Source organism: Oryzias latipes, chromosome 9, assembly GCF_053564925.1.
Source record: "Oryzias latipes strain Hd-rR chromosome 9, Olatipes_Hd-rR_3.1".
Lineage (NCBI taxonomy): Eukaryota > Metazoa > Chordata > Actinopteri > Beloniformes > Adrianichthyidae > Oryzias > Oryzias latipes.
The window spans coordinates 4,865,215-4,882,530 of NC_136245.1; the positions used below are offsets into that span (position 1 = coordinate 4,865,215).

At 41.2% G+C, this 17,316-nt stretch overlaps 1 protein-coding gene across 3 annotated transcripts; it reads left to right on the forward strand.

Annotated features, from left to right (window-relative positions):
- Positions 1-7,743: 7,743 nt before the first annotated feature.
- LOC101161065 (protein NLRC3) lies at positions 7,744-17,097 on the forward strand. Of its 3 annotated transcripts, none has more exons than XM_023958787.2 (9): positions 7,744-8,132; positions 10,920-11,060; positions 11,144-11,248; positions 11,558-11,662; positions 11,757-11,812; positions 11,909-13,700; positions 14,939-15,115; positions 16,351-16,524; positions 16,794-17,097. In XM_023958787.2, the coding sequence occupies exons 2-9, from the start codon at positions 10,972-10,974 to the stop codon at positions 16,813-16,815; spliced, it is 2,520 nt and encodes an 839-aa protein (XP_023814555.1). In that variant the 5' UTR covers positions 7,744-8,132; positions 10,920-10,971; the 3' UTR covers positions 16,816-17,097. The 3 variants fall into 3 exon arrangements, with proteins under 3 accessions (XP_023814555.1, XP_023814557.1, XP_023814556.1); XM_023958788.2 differs by having other exon boundaries at positions 8,037-8,132; positions 10,741-11,060; XM_023958789.2 differs by lacking the exon at positions 16,351-16,524.
- Positions 17,098-17,316: the final 219 nt, after the last annotated feature.

Genomic DNA, 17,316 nt, shown 5'->3' on the forward strand with positions numbered 1-17,316 from the left:
TTCGAAGATTTTTGGTCTTTCCAAACACCTAAAGATTACTCGTCTGCTTGTACCAGGGAATGGAAATCATTGGAGACTTTGGGTCTATAAACCAGCGTTTGTGATGACGTCAAATGAAGTCATCGTCCGTAATCGATGACATCAAACTCTGTCATCTGATGAAGATGACGTCAAATTAAGTCATGTTCGTAAAGCAACAGCGTGATGACAGATGACGCAACACGTCATCATCTGTGTGAGATATGAAAACTGTTTTAAAAAAAAAGAAACATTTTTTACCTCAACAGTGGTCCGTGTTTTTTTTTTTTTTTCAGTTTTATTCATTTTTTCTTCTGGTTCGGGAGGTTCGGTGTCCCGCCGTTCGGGGTTTTCAGTTCGGTGTTTCGTCCACAGAAAGGCGCCCCGCCCCTCTGGGAGACGCCAGCAAAGAAATGGAACAGACCCGGTTCCGGTCGCTGCGCTCTCTGAGCAGAAACGGTCCACATGGATCCCGTCAGCTGAGGAGAACCTGCCCTCCTCCTCTTCCTCCTCGGTGATGAAGCGGCGCTAAACTCGTTAAACGTTACCGGGGATCGAGCGGCTGGCGGTAAAAGCAGACGTTCAGTGAGCTCGTAAACAACGACTGAAACCGTGATGGCGAGAGGAAGATTGTCTCCATCTACATAGAAGAACATTCGTTTAAAGATCCTCCTCAAAGTCTTCAATCAGCTCTGAAGAAACCAGAATCAACCGTCTGATCCCAAAACAGCTGATGACACTTTATTTTGAAAGGTCTTCCACAGTTTCCGGGTAAAGGAAGAAAACAGAAGTTAACTTTCTGAACTCTTCTTCATCGTTTCTTCAGTTAATCTGTTCTTTTGTTTTGTTTTTTTGTGTGTTTTTTTTATTTTTCAGACTGAAGGTTTTTGCGGCTCACTGAGGCGTTTAGTCAAACACCTGAACATCATCATCATCAAAATAATTTCTTATTCAACTCATTGAAAACATAAAGAGAAAGCAGATTTATTAGAACTAGAAGAGAACAGTTTTAATCTGGAGGCTGCTTCTGCACAGGAACACATTCTAGTAAATCTGAAATAAATAAAAGCTTCAGCTAAATGACATCAATAAACACATTCCAAATTCAAAGACTTCAAATTGAAAGATTTGAAAACTCAAATAAATCTGGCAGATTTCTAGCTAATCAGCTTAAAATAATAAAGAAAAATTACATTGATTATGGACCAGACAAGAAATGTCACTCGGTCAAAACTTAATTACACGTTTAAAGACTTATATAAAAACTTATACACATCACAGATCAATAATCCATCATAGCAAAGCATCAACCCATTTCTTTATCATGTAAACCTACCCAGGTTAAATGAGAATCAAATCACTGCCTAACAGTCGATTATGCCTAACAATTAATTGGAATAAATCAGTTTTATTACCACTGAACAGTAATATAGAGCAAACACTCTTGATTCCAGTCATATCAGGCAATATCAAATATTTAGGTTTTTATTTCTCCCCTAAACTGTCAGAACTGGTGCAGCTGAACTACACCTCTTTACTGAAAAGCATACAGGACGATCTAACCCGCTGGGTCAACCGGCCTCTGTCCCTCATGGGCAAAGTAGCCACAGTAAAAATGATGGTTGGACTTAGACACCACTTTAACAGTCTGCTGGGAATTTCTTAAAGTGTCAAATTCCTCACTTTTACTGACCAAAATGACCCCCATCTGGAACAACCGGACATCCTTCTAAACAAAACAATGTTACACTTCCCAGCTTTGCCAGCAGGTGGCGTAACACTACTAGATCATTTAATTACTGAGTTAAGTGTTTTTCTATAGCAGGGGTAAAAACGTGGAATTCCCAGGAGAATCAGTCAAAAGGTTGTCAAAACATTATTCAATGTAAACGGATGCATAAAGCTATAAAAATTAGACTGAACAAACTTGACTTTTTGGAATATATACACTAAATGAATGGAATGTATTTACTGTGTTTATTTGAACTGTATATGGGGAAATTTGAGCACAGGTGATGGTGTGAGAAATGTAAACATGATGCAATGTTTAAAAGGGAGCAGACAATTACAAGAACTGTATTCTTCAATTCTGCTCCTTTCCAATCAGGAAAATGTTCAATAAAGTACAACAAACATGAAAACATATTGGACATTCAATAATTTTCATGAAAGGAACAAATAAATAAATGGAAAAAAAAAACAATTATTGACAGAAGATTCATGAAACCCCAAGAACTTCAAGAAAAACATGGAATAAATAAACTTCTCGGAATACCAGCAACTTCAATCTATAATTACAAAAACGTTTAAATACAAAGACAATGACATAAAACTACCAGAACTATTACATTTTCAATGAATACAACTCTCATCCAAAACATACAAACTCTTATGCACCCTAGATAATAACATTCCAGATGGATTTTTGTCGATCCTGTGGAATGACAGACGCCTTTAACACTGACTAGAATCTGGCCCTAAACATCAGACTGAAACCAGAATTTGAAGATTTTCCAAACCAAGATGCGAGTGATGATAGAAAAAGAAACAAGGAGCATTTTTGACGTTTCAACACTTTATTTCATCATATTCAAGGAAAATTAGATCAGATTTTCCATTTACCCTTCAGACCAACGCCCTTTCCATTACAGACTGCACCTGCATGCAAACCCACAGACATGCAAACAATACATGTACAGTTTGGTTCCTATGAGTCTGCTGATTCTTTGATCATCAGAAACACAAATATATCTGTTTTTTGCAATTTTCTGTTTTTTTAAATGAGTTTCAACATTGATAAATATGTGAAACGAAAGGGTTTTTCTGCTCCCACAGATTTATCTTCAGTGCTTGAATCTTTGTTCTGCATCATCCACATTAGTGCAATAAAGTTTATAATATCTGTATGATTGACTGACTTTATGGTTCTTCTGTTATCAGACACGGTTATGTTTTTCACATACTGTCGAAAACGTGTCTGATAACAGAAGAACCAGGAAGTCACTATCCACATTCTTTCAGTTTAAATCCTGAGGAAATCTCAAAGGGCTCGTTCTGACTTGTTCCCGCTCAGACGTGTATCTGCTTGTTTCTCAGCTTTTGGATTTTGTTGAAGTTTCTTATAGTCACTGACATATAGAGGTGTTATGGCAGGTGGGTGGAATCCAAATATGGACACTGCTTTCCGGGTAACAAATTTGATTTTAAACTGATGGAGAGCGTGAGGATGGCGTGCTGGCAGTTTTGCAGGCGGGATGGCAGAGGAGGAAACTGGCAGGTGGCTGGTATGGAGCAGGGAAAGATCTTGAAAGGGAAAACGGGAGGATTAGAGCACATATGAGCAACTTTCTGCTCTGATAAAGCTGCCATTATAGTTACCAGGGATGAACTATTGTCTGGCGTCGACTGGAGGTCCAATGAAGAATATATAAAGTGGCTGACGAAGAGCAGGCGTGGCTCAGGCAGAAGAGCACGCCCACAGGATCACAACAAGAGTCTATTCCTTGTATCATAGTGTTTTTTAATCTGTTTAACTTGCCTGAGTAGTTTAATTTTAATCAAATTTTAAATAATTTTCATTTAATAAATAATTAACCCAACTAAACATAAAAAAGTTGAAGGGGTTGTTGGATCTCTAAGCTGTCATTTTGCCATCTGACAGAACAACACGCCAGGATTTCCTGCAGCTTTTATAACCCTCTTTGGGACTGGCCAGGTTTGCTCAGTGGGTCGACACTCCTGCTCAACCAGTCCTGCATACAAAAAGGCAAACGCACACAAAGACACACAAACCCGGAAGAGGGGAGGACTGGCGCCGTAACAAGTTTTACAAACAGGAGACAGCAGACTACGAACCACCACACCCTTCAACTTAATACTAACTCGTATTTTTGCAGTCCTACTGTGGTATACGACACCCATTTTATAGTGTTTTTATGTTTTTTAGACATTTTTTTCTGAACTTTATTGTTCTTGCCGGCATACAAAAACAGCCCCACATGTCGGATTCTATCCTGATCATTTCAAATTTATCCTTTGTTTTCTTTGAGTGTATGAAAAGAATCTGTTGTTTGGGAGGAGGCAGGAGGGATGTGTTTGGAGGATTCTTGCAAATGTAAAAAGCATTTTTTTAATACCTGAAACACAAAGATCAGCAGTTCTGAGCACGTTTTCTGACACTTTGATGATGACCTGTCAGTTCTACTGACTGAAATAATTCAACTTCTTTTGAAAGAATGAATTTTCCTTTTAACTTTTGGCTGATCTGTGGGGGAATTTCAGACAAATGGTTTCTGTGTTTCAGTAGAAACATGACGTTTGAGGTGGAAACCTTTTGGTTTCAAACTCAGTCCTCCAGTTTGACCCTTTTGAATGCAGAGGATTGTTTGATTCATGGCCAACAGTAGGATCATTTCCAGAAAATCAGCTCACTTAAAGGCTTTTCTACATGTTATTTAAGCTCATGAGCTTCATGGTTGATGCTGAACAGCAGGACTGAGCAACACATTCACTTACTGATTCCAACAAACTGCAGACCAGGACTAATCTGCCCTTCATTTACCTGAAGCACGATCTGTCATTTCATGTTACCCTCTTTGCATCCTCAGAGGGTAAATGCAAAGTTCCAAGTTCATTATTCAAACAAGCCATGAACATTGCTTAACAGACAAGCAGTGCCGCCTGGCCACAGCACGGGTTACAGTCAGATGATGCAGGGGAACCTAAAGCAGACTTGCATCAAGACACAGAACTATTGTCAGAGTTTGTGACAGCCCAGAAGAGGAGCTCCACCAGTGACAGACCACAACCATGACCAGAACCAAAGGACCTCTGAACCCAAGGACCCAACACAGCTGCAGGCCTGTTTACCAGATGTGAGGGGTACCAGGGTTTCCAGACAAACCAATCACAACCAACACGACTGCTTTGACCTGAATGACAGACGACAGTTGAAGGTGACTCTATTGACGCCAAAACACTGCAGTAGATGTTTACAGTGTACACAAGACCATGTGACCTGGACAATGCAGCAAGGGTCTACCATGCTGTTTACTGATAAGCATGTGGGGTCACTTTGCACAGAAATGATGTTGGTCAGTGTTGCTGGAGAAGGTCAGGTGAGCGATACCTTGATCTAATCATGGTCCTCAGAGACGGTTTTGGTGGAGGAGGTGCAACAGTCTGATCAGGCATTACCCGTCAGTGAGAAACCATTTGGTTAATGAAGATGGTCCATCACTGCAAGTTCTTACCTCAAAGACATCATGGAACCATCATCATCCCACAATTCCACCAGCAAACCCTCAATTTTCTGGTCATGGATGATTCTGCTTCACCATATTGTGCCAGATTTGTCACAGATGGACTTCAGGGAGTCAGAGTGCCTCGTATGGTACGGCCAGCAATCACCCCTAACCTAAAACCAGTGTTGGGTAGATTACTTTAAAAAAAATAGCTTACTTTACTTTAGTTACTTGTACTTAGTTGTAATTAAATTGTTTTATTTATTACTTTTTTTTAAAGTAATTCACTACTCGCTACTTTACTTTTATTTCCACTCACAAACAAATTCTCAAGGGAAAAACAGCACAAACCAGATCTTCTTGTCCTTTATTTAACATAATGTCGTGCAAAATATGACCATGGTTCAAAACATAACCTGCTCTACGCCCTCGTCAAGGTGAGATGTGGATAAAAACTGTTCATATCTACCAAATGTGAAACTAAATCTTTTAAAAACACAGAGGACTATTTATACCTCAGGCAGTTTCTTTCTCTTCCTCAAATTCAAAAGAGGCATTCTGACTGGACGGGGTGGGGCTAAAACTGGCACTTCAACTATAGCAAACTATCTTCCCTTCCTCTTCTGCTGAGCGCAAACTATTGACTGTGTATCATTTACAGTGGACTATCATCCACTGCCACACATTGAGGGTAGAATCTGTTTCTTTTTAAGTAACATGCATCCGTTCGCTTTAAAGAAGCCATCCATAGTGCACGCATAACAATGGAAATGAAAAGAAACAAAGGAATTGAAAAACAGTTAAGTTGACCGGCAGCTGCTGGATACAGAAGCCAAAAATGGTAATGGTGTATATTTATATAGCGCTTTTCTACCTACAAGGCCCAAAACGCTTTACAGTCACCCAGTTACACACACATTCACACACTGGTGGCGGCTCTGCTGCCAAACACAGGTGCCCGCCTACCACCAGAGGCAAGGTGGGGTTCAGTGTCTTGCCCAAGGACACATTGACACATGGGCATGCAAGGCGGGAATTGAACCTGCAATCTTACGATCATGGGTCGACCGCCCGACCGTTGCATCACGGCCGCGCCCCCAAAAAAGGCCTCGAGCAGAAGGCAGAGAGGAAGGCTGAGCAGGAACATTGCATGTTTTGTCCTCAGTAGTCTAATACTGTTGAGTTTTGTTATTTTAGTTTGAGGCTGGGCGTTGTTCTTGATTTGCAGGCTTTATTTGTTTTACTTTGAGTTAGATTTGGTTAGCAGCCTTAGCAGAGAGCTGCTGATGTGGCTGGGTCAGCTGCTTCCTTGTTTGGCCAAGGCTCCAATTCTTTTATTTTAGTCTGTTTGTTTAAAGCAGCTCTGTAATCATTTCATTTAACTTAACAGGACACAGAATTTCATTTATTTTTAATAAAAAAAGTGGTCAATTTGTGGTCTACTTATCAAATGTTATGGCCTGCTGGTGGCGCTTCCCCTACTCATAAGACAGGTGTACCTGTCTGCGTTGTAACAAATGTGTCCAAACTCACACAGACCTTAAAGCTAAAATAATGTGTTTTTCTCAGGAGTAAACTTCCTTTTTTGTTTTTCCTAGTTTCTTTTTCCTCTAAACAATAGTTCATGTACTATTGTTCAGCAGGTTCCTCTAACGTGAAGCTTTATTTGGACATTTCTCCTCTTTTAAGTCAGAAAAAGTCCATCTTTGGCTCCAAGCCGTCTGATCAGTTCTGATTTAGGCTTCAGTTGTTGTTTGTGATCATGAACTCTGGATTCTTCTTTAAAGGAGACTTTCTGCTTCTTTTGCAGAGAGCAGATCGTTGATCTCATCTTTTGGGACTGACTCCCTCCTGAAGCTTCAGCAGGCTGCCCGCCGGGGGCAGCACTCCTTCATCCTTGCATCAGAGCTGCAGGAAGCCTGTGTTTTCTAAAGAATCTGCAACAACACTCTGTTACTCAGGAACTCGGTAATCTGTTCCTGCTAAACACAAATGCATGGGATCATATCAGCCTGACAGAGCATGACCTTGTATGAGATATTCCTGAAGTTCATTTGTGTTGTGAAAAGACTGATGAAGGCATTATTTTTGAAACAACGTGCATTCATGTAAAATCACCTGATAATAAAACTCTGACATGATCTATAAAACATGAGAAAAACATCCAAAGACTTTGATTTTAGCTGAACTTTTTCTTCAACGTGAACTAAATCAATTTAACTTAGTTTTTGGTTTTAGATCACTTTAACTCACTTTGTTTCCATGGTAAACAGCTCTTCATTTTTGTGTCTTTTATAAAACTGTTGAGTTTTTAAACTTACTGTTTCACTTCTCAGTTCTTCACGTTGAAGCGGCAAAGGGGAAGTCCCTGCATTTTTCTGGTGGTGACGGTTGCAGTCATGTTGGTTCCTGTTAAGTGTTGTTGTTTATCTTTAACATTCAGAGACACACAAAACATTTGCTGACGCACACACTCATTTATACACCAAACATGGATCAGCCAGAAAGCAGACGTGTGACACAGCGTTAGTTCAGCTGCAGTTTGAGGAAGATCTCCTTCAGTGTTTACCAGACCTGTGATTTTACTAACATTGTTCTGATACTTTTCTATCTTCTGCTTTTCACCTATAAAGTCCTGACCTGTCCCAACTTGGTAAATAAGGAAGAACATACAGAGTCAAACCTTTCCTGTGAAGACAAAGAGTCTTTCACAAGGCAGAGGCAATTTCCTCTCTGTATTTATAGTCTAACAGACACGCCCACATGGGAGGAGCGGTGAGTTGGAGCTGTCTGTTCTGAGGTGTTCCCAAAGTTGAAAGTTAAGAGCAGACAGAGAAAAATACGGTGGATCCAACGATTTTCTTCTTCACGGTGAGTCTCTTTGTTTTCTGGTGTCTTCTCTACTCATAATGAAGTGTCTGTGTGTTCTCATTTGTGATGAAGAAGAGCGGCAGAGGTGGAGCTCACACTTGTTCGTCTGCTCAAAACAAAAGAGTTTTTCTGAAAACAAGCAGTTAAAGGTCACTCACTGCTGAGGAGACCTGAGGAGTGAAGGGAGGAAGTGAGGATCATTTTATTTATTTATTTAAAAAAAAAAGAGTTTCTTGAATGATTAGGAATATTTAATGATCACGGCTGGGTTTCCTTTCGGCTCATCTCAGAGCTGAACTTATTACACGGAAGAGAACCAGATATTCTAACTGACCTGGAAAGAAAAAGCTTCTCAGCTTCTCAGCAGAAGCTTTCTGTTTCACTGTGTCTGAATTAATGATCTCAGATTACAGGAACTGTTGAGCTGTTCCAGAGAAACAACCAGGCCCTTCCCTCCAGCTCTTTTGCGTGTTGGTTTCAATGTCAGTAATAGATAAAGGAATTCATGTTATGCCTGGAAGGATGAAATGGCTGAAGGCTGATGAGCTCTAAAAACACCATTCCAATGTAATGGTGTTTTTTTTACATCTTGTGGTATTTTTCTCACAGTACAGAACATATATAAACAATTAGGATTAAAATAGCATTTCTGAGTATTTTTTTTATTTTAATCATTGTGAATCAGGAACATATGCAAAACAAAATGCAGTTTAAAAATACTTGATCTGTACAAACTAAAACGGTGGGACGTCAACAGTTTAATTATTCCTATATGAAGTCATCTCTGCTCTCTTTGATATCTGATCACCAACGTCATGTCTGTCTCTTCACCTCTTGTCTTTGTTCTTCTCCACTAAATCCTATGGCCAAGCAGTAATTATTTACTGTTTGAAATACATTAAGCATCATGCTAATGGACTTTATCCAATTGAGAATACTATTTAAAAATGACTGACTTGGAATTAACTGGCTTTGCCCTGATCGTCCGCCATAAGACCAACCTGGTTTTTTCCTCCATCTTTCCTGATTCTTTTTCTATCTTCTCATCTTTCTCTGCATCCTCACAGCTGTGTGATATTAACTTTGTGTCAGAAAGATTTTAAAATAATACAGTGACTAAGCTATATCTAAAAATAGAAATATTTTTAACTTTAAATTATATTTTTGTTGGATATCAGTTAGTGGTCGGATAGAATCTCCAAATGTTTAACTAAAATCCAAAGTGTAATTCTGCCAAAGTGATATTAAAAGCAAAAGGCTGTAAACTAAATAGTCACTCAAAAAAGATAATTACCCAAACTTTTAACAATATAAAAAGGAACAAAAACACCAAATAACCCACATCACAGATACTTCTCTCTACTTCTGTACACAGGAGCAGCTTTTATCATTACTTTACTGTTACAGTCATAGGATGAACATGTTTTCAGTGTTTGGTACATCTAGTTAAGGAAATGATTGATGTCTGCCTGAAACTAAATCAGCACAAACAAGCTCCTTTTTTCCTCTTCATGGTTATTGATACTGTAAATCCTGCCCATGTTAGTTGCTTTGGCCTGAATGTTTATGAGCCTGTTTTTATCATTGCTGTAACGTAGCTGCTGTCTCTCAACCATTTAGATAAACTTTTCTTCATTCACACCTTTGTCCCTCTAGCATTTTCTGTTTTCAGCCCCAATTGTTTTTTCTTTTGCTTTCCCATCTTTGGCACGCACCAGATGATTGCACGATTCAAATAAAAACAATCCACAGCACGCTCCCCGCGCGCTTAGGCGCTCTGGCACTTTCTCGCGGAGACGCGCTCTCTGTGCAAGACCCGAGGGGAGCGGCTGTGGCGGGATGATGTGCTTCTGTTTTTAACGTGACATTAAAAGTAGGGATTATAAATAATTTTTCAAACTTTGCCCCTACGCAATGCATTTACTGCATACCCACTTTTTGCGCCCCTGCGCACAAGTGATATAAATTAAGTGACCCTCTGCCTGCCACATTCAGAAAACATCCACCTCTTCAGGCTTTTTTCCTCTGTCTGTCTGTGAACAAACTCACAGAAAACCTAGCAAACTCTTTTAATTGCTCTCTGTCAACAATGAGGTGAAGACGAATGAATCTTCATGAGCTTCCCACACATCTGTGCTGACCAGCTTCCTTCAAACCCTCAGATCTAGAACAGTCTTACTGAGCGCGCTCCAACTGCTTAACATGTTCAAAACTGTTCAAATCACCTTCAAGTGTCTAATGACAAACCCTTCTGGGTTTGTAACAACAGGTTTCAGCAGGTGTCAGGTTTGAACCTGTTCTCTGTCTTTAGTTCAACAGACTTCTGCATCTCAGGTTCTTTCTGTTAGGAGGTTCTTCTCTTGGCTGCTCTCTGCAGCTTCATCAGTGATCCAGAGCTCTCCTTAACAACTTAGAGTCCATAACTGCTCAATTCTACTTCTCATTCAGAGGAAGAATTCCTGTCTTTCTTTTTTTAGCTCATTATTTTATGTCTGTCTGTTTTCTTTTAATCTGCTTCATTGATCCTGAATTGTAGAAACAGTAAGATTTTTCTTTCTTTGTCTAAGTGTAGAACTGTTGCTCAGTCATTGTGTGTTTGCTGCTGCAGCTCAATGTCTTCATCTGGTGGAGAGAGAGCAGAACTGCATCTTCCTCTTCCTCACACTGCTGTCTGGCTGCGTTCATCTGAACCCGAGAGGAAACACGAGAGAACAGCCAATCGGTGGAGGAGCAGCTGATCTGTTTGTGAATGAGGATCACAGCTGATGATGTGTGTTTTTTCTTCAGGTGAAGATAGAACGTGTGTTTGAGCTGATGTCGATCCAGTCAATCCAGATGTATGGATAAGAGTAAGGACACACAGGAGGGAGCCCCTCCCTCTGAAAGCACTCTGTGGGAGGAAGATGAGAGCCAGACCAAAGCTCAGAGGTGAGATGAACATCTCCAACTGTCCAGGACTCTTCTCCATGTCTGAACTAAACACTCACATCAGCAACCTTCATCATTCACAGGAACCAACATAGACCTGGATATGAATCCAGCTGTGGGTCCTTCAGGAGTTACAGGTCAAAAGGTCGTAATCCTCAATTCAAAGACATCAGTTCAGGAGTGTTATGGTATGTGTTTGTCAGAAAGCTGTTTCAGAATTAACAGAATAGTTGATGAATTGGAGGCTCTTTCAACCCAAATGGTCACTTAGTGATTTTAAACTCCAAACTATCAGTTGCTGTAAACCTCACTGATTTGAATTGAAGTGTTTCAAGAAATCCAATCATGAAAACTAAAGAAGACCAAAATCATACGTAGCCACATCAAACCTAAGATATTTAGTCACAAAGTGGTTGTAATAGAAAATTGAATCAATCAAATGTTAAGTTTGTTGAATAGAACTATTCACTCACATCAGCAACCTTCATTCTTCACAGGAACCTACCTAGACCTGGATATGAACCCAGCTGTGGGTCCTTCATGAGTGACCAGTCAAAGGGTCGTAATCCTCAATTCAAAGACATGAGTTCAGGAGTGGAACAGTAAGTGTTTGTCAGAGATGATCTGCTATGAACAGAGACAGTCTGGAACGTCCCACTAACTTCTTTCATGGTTTTTACGGATGTTTCTCCTTAGTGTCCACAGAGAGAAGAAGAGGAGCAGACCCCAGTCTGCAGAAAGACCCAGAGCTGGTGAGTCAGAGCCTGATCATTGCTGATGGATTCTTCTAAAACTGGTGTTGTGTTGAACACTCATGAAGAAGATGTATTTCTCTGCTCTTCTTGCAGATGTTGGTCTGCAGGAGATGTTTGGAGAACATCAGATCAGTCAGAGGAGCAGAAGTGAACATGTGGCTGAAGGAACTGAAGAAGCAGGAAGAGAAGTGCCCCTCAACAGGGTCTACACTGAGCTTCACATCACAGAGACACTGAGACCAGAGGGTCACACCCAACATGAGGTGATGCAGCTGGAGACAATCACCAAGACCAACAAGCTCCATGACACTGCAACCAAGAACCCAGACATCTTCAAAGTCTTCCCTGACCAACACAGATCCATCAGAGTGGTTCTGACCAGCGGAGTTGCTGGAGCTGGAAAAAGCTTCTCAGTGCAGAAGTTCACTCTGGACTGGGCCGAGGGCTTGGAGAACCAAGACATCAGTGCTGTGGTTCCTCTTTCCTTCAGTGAGCTGAACTTGATCAGAGATGAGCAGCACAGTCTTCTCACTCTGATCCAGCTTTTCCATCCAACTCTCCAGAAGATCCCAGCAGAACAGCTGTCTGACAGGAAACTTCTGTTCATCTTTGATGGTCTGGATGAAAGCAGACTTTCTCTGGACTTCAACAACAGTCCGGTGGTGTCTGATGTCACACACAAGTCCTCAGTCAACGTGCTGCTCACCAACCTCATCCAGGGACATCTGCTTCCCTCAGCTCTGGTCTGGATCACTTCCAGACCTGCAGCAGCCAATCAGATTCCTCCTTCATGTGTGGACAGGCTGACAGAAGTACGAGGCTTCAATGATGCTCAGAAAGAGGAATACTTCAGGAGAAGATTCCCAGATGAAGAGCTGTCCAGCAGAATCATCTCCCACATCAAGGGCTCCATGTCCCTCTACATCATGTGTGAGGTTCCAGTCTTCTGCTGGATCACTGCTGTGGCTCTGGAGAACCTGCTGACCACAGAGCAGAGAGAAGAGCTGCCCACCACCCTGACTGACATGTACTCCCACTTCCTGATGGTCCAGACAAAGAGGAAGAAGAACAAGTACCAGCAGGAACATAAGACAAGTCCACCAGAGCTGACAGAGACTGACAGGGAAGTCCTTCTGAAGCTGGGGAGGCTGGCATTTGAACATCTGGAGAAAGGAAACATCATGTTCTACCAAGAAGACCTGCAGCAGTGTGGTCTGGATGTCACAGAGGCCTCAGTGTACTCTGGAGTTTGTACTGAGATCTTCAGAAGAGAGTGTGAGATCTTCCAGAAACCTGTCTACAGCTTTGTTCATCTGAGCGTTCAGGAGTTTCTGGCTGCAGTCTACATGTTCCACTGTTACACCAACAAGAAGGTAGAGGTCATTGAGGACTTCCTGGAAAAAAACATGGAGAACCCATCCCTGGATGAGTTTCTGAGTAGAGTCATGGAGAAATCCCTGCAGAGTCAAACTGGACACCTGGACCTGCTGGTTCGCTTCCTTCATGGACTCTCTGTGGAGTCCAACCAGAGACTCTTAGGAGGCCTGCTGGGTCAGACAGAGAAGAATCCAGGAACCATCCAGAGAGCCATCAACAACCTGAAGAAGATCAACATTAGTGAAGAAGTCTCTCCTGACAGAAGCATCAACATCTACCACTGTCTGATGGAGATGAAGGACCTCTCAGTTCATCAGGAGATCCAAGAGTTCCTGAAGTCAGAAAACAAATCAGAGACGGAGCTCTCAGAGATCCACTGTTCCGGGCTGGCCTACACTCTGCAGATGTCAGAGGAGGTTCTGGATGAGCTGGACCTGAACCAGTACAAGAGATCACATGAGGGTAAAAAGAGACTGATCCCAGCTGTGAGGAACTGCAGAAAGTTCAGGTGAGTCCAGAGGTGACTGTGATGATAAATCAGATCTTCAATAGTCTTGTTCTAGCATTTCTGGTCACACATTTCAATCGAACAGAATTTAGATTTGTTTTCTGGAATAAAGTCAAACTCTACAGACTTTCCCGATTCTGTAAAAAAAAAAGCTAACTGCCCCTAAACCTTCGCACTGATGGTTCCACTCAAGGCTGCAGCTATAGACTACTTTAGATTAGATTGAACTTTATTGTCATTACACATATAAAAGTACAAGGTAACAAATGGCAGTTTGTTTCCATCCAGAGTGCAATCAAGCGGTAAAGTGCAGGATATAAACATATAATTAAATAAGTTGAGTGTGCATAATCTTCTTTATAGATGTATAATATGGGAATAAAACTGTTTGACAAATAAAAAAGAAACAGAGGAAAAAACTGATTCTTCTGATCATTTGGTTCTTTTCGTTCAATAAATCATCATCTGCATTCATACAGTCTCTGTTAAAGTCCAACACAAAGAAGTACAGACAGAAAATCTGAGCAATCTGTCTGAAATCTTCTTTTAAATATAGTTTTTTTATTCTGTTCGACTGAAAAGAGACACGTTTTAGACATCTTTCTTCTATTTTTGTGGATTATTATTTCTTTGATGCTTCTAGAAAAATCCCTGAGTGTGAGCACAGGTTCACCATCAAAGATTCTGGATCAATACAGGGTTTTGAATTCTGAAAACGCAGTTTTGTTGTTTTTATGGTGAAAGTCCTTATTGATCAGACCAAAATGACAGTTTTGGGCTGCAGAATGTAGCATAGCATCACAGCTAAGTTGCAAACCTGCACTTTATTGTTCATCCATAACTAAGTTATGGAATCAAGTGAAAAAAATCCAGACGTGGCACTTTTTCCATCTGCTCCTGATTCACAGCAGTTTGAGTAAAGAAAAACTCACAAATGCAATTTTAGGATTCATTTTCATTGAGGCAGAAAAAACAGAGAGGAACCTGAAAGAGGTTTTTTTCCTCCACTCTGAAAGGCTGAATCTCCAGCAGCTTTGCTTTAAACCAGGAATTCCACCTCCTCTCCTCCAGCTGCAGATGAAAGCAACACCAAGATGAAGGCCTTAGAGAGACTTATGAAGAAGACAGCTTCATAATGAAGATGAAGCTCTAATGATGAGACACATGTCCAACTGAAACTTCATCACAGCCTGAATTAATCACAGATGGCCTGTTTCTGTCTTTGTGTCTCTTCACAGATTTCAAGGACGATGTAAACTCTCAGAAACTGACTATGAAATTGTGGCCTCAGCTCTCAAGTCTAACCCGTCCCACCTGACCGAACTGGCCCTGAGTCAAAATGAGATGCAGCGTTCGTCCATGCTGGTTCTGTGCTCTGGACTGGAGAGTCCAAACTGCAGACTGCAGACTCTGAGGTCAGAACATTAAAGCTGCTGTTTGGTTCATTTCTACATTTGTAGTTCTTCACTGAAAACTGGCCGAGGTCAACGTTCAAATCAGACAGCGCAGAACGTGAGTATGCACGTATGTGCACACACACAGAAAACCAGTCAAAACAAGAGAGATAAGGAGAGTTTTAGTGAAGAGATTTGAAATAATTGAGTAAACCTGCAGGCAGATCTATAGCTGTCAAAGAGTAGTCTCACACGCTTCAGTCAGGACATGGATTCTCCTCCCTGCTTCATACTGGGACAAGGACAGCAGTCCATGAAAGTCTCTGGTCCAGCTGGACCCTCAGCTCTGCTGAGTTGTGATGGAGACATTCTGAGAGCCTCATAGAGGAAGTTTGTTGTCAGTTTGAAGCTTTGGCAGACGTCCACTAGATCAGAGTCAATAAGGCTGATGAAGCTTCATGTTGGAGTCAGTGGAAGTCATTTCTTACTGTGGACTAGTGGTCAGAAGCAAAGGTGTGCTCTCAAGTCGCATGAGTTGGACTTGAGTTATGAATTTCACAACATTAGGCTCGACTTTAACGCCAGTAACTTGTGACATGACTCAAACTTTAGCCCTTTGGCTCAAAAAGAATTGTTATTTTCCCCAAAATCCAAAGATTAAAAGATATGTTGGCATAATCCGTGCCCGAATCTCTCTGTCCATCTGTGTGTGTGCATCTACTGGCAGAAAATCCAATTAAACTAGATCCACGTTGGATTGATCCAACGATCCACCTAATCAAATTCCAGTGCAGACAATCTGTCAATTAAAGCGCCAGTTCCTGTTTGCTAGTGTTATTACTCTCCAGTAAAAAAGTTGTGAGGTTGTCAACAAAAAACAGTTTGCAGATTGTAGAAGATGCAAATAAAAGGATTACTGACAGAGACTCAACAACAACCAACTTCTTGAAGTTCCACAAAGACCGGTAAAATGTGAAGGAAAGCTGATGTTAGCTTATTGGCTAAGTAACTGCTAGCTGCAGTTAAATCAATGAAACTGTAAACTCTCTGTTAACGTAACAATGTGTGGGCATGCAGGTATCCAGCTCACTGTAATCACAGACTGGCTACAGGTGATTTTGTGATTTGGGGCCATTGGGAGCCCGGGGGCCTCAGACATCAGTCTACTTTAGTTTGATGCTTCAATCTGGTTCTGTGTAGACGTACTGGATAATGAAAAACATGAACTTTGTCTTTAAACTTTGTTCTGGATTCAGGTTAGAGTTCTGGAGTTTGTCAAAGCTCAGCTGGGATCCTCTGGTCTCAGCTCTGAAGTCCAACCCCTCCCACCTGACAGAACTGGATCTGAGATTTAACAACCTGCAGATATCAGATGTTCAGCAGCTCCATGATTTGATGAAGAGTCCAAACTTCAAACTGCAGAATCTGAGGTCAGTATGTAGGGTGGGAGACAGTCCAGCTGCTTCCAGATGTTTTGTCCTAAAGTTAGTCTGAGAGCAAAGATGCAGAGTTTCCTATGAAGCTGCAGCTTCTCAGTGAAGCTCTGAGGGGAATGATAACAGGCAGAAGCTCCAACAGGGGAAGATGACAGGAACCTGCTGCTCTGAACAGGACTGAAGCTCCTGCTGCTCTTTATGCTGCTGTACTGCTGAGGATCAGGAGACACTCCTTCATCTCTGTTTCTGCTTTCTCTTTACAGTTGGGACGGGTATGGCTGGTGAGTCTGAACCTCCTCCTGGTGGAGCTGAGAGGAGCAGCAGTCATGTTGTTCTCCGCTGGTCCTGACTTTTATTGGATCTTTGATAATGCATTTGTCATTCTCTTGATGAACTATACCAAAATGTCTCTTTTAAGTCTCTTTTATGGTTTAACCTGATATGTGTGCAACTCTGGCACTGCATATCTAACTTTTATATATGCTTCATCTATGATTATAATTACTTGTGTATGAATGTACGGTAATTTGACGCTACCTTTGGAACAATAAAGAATATTAAATTTGATGATGCTCCTGGTGGTCTAGCATCGCCACCATCAGTGTGTGAAGTGAACATGCGTCTACATAAGTATACACCAATTAACATTATAATACCATTATAACGGAACGTCTGTCTGTCGTTTAGTTGGTGGCAGCATTTGACATAAAGACAGCAGCTGTTCAAGGATTTCAAAAGGGTGAATGTTCAGCACAGGGCAATATAATGAACAGAGGTGATTAGGTT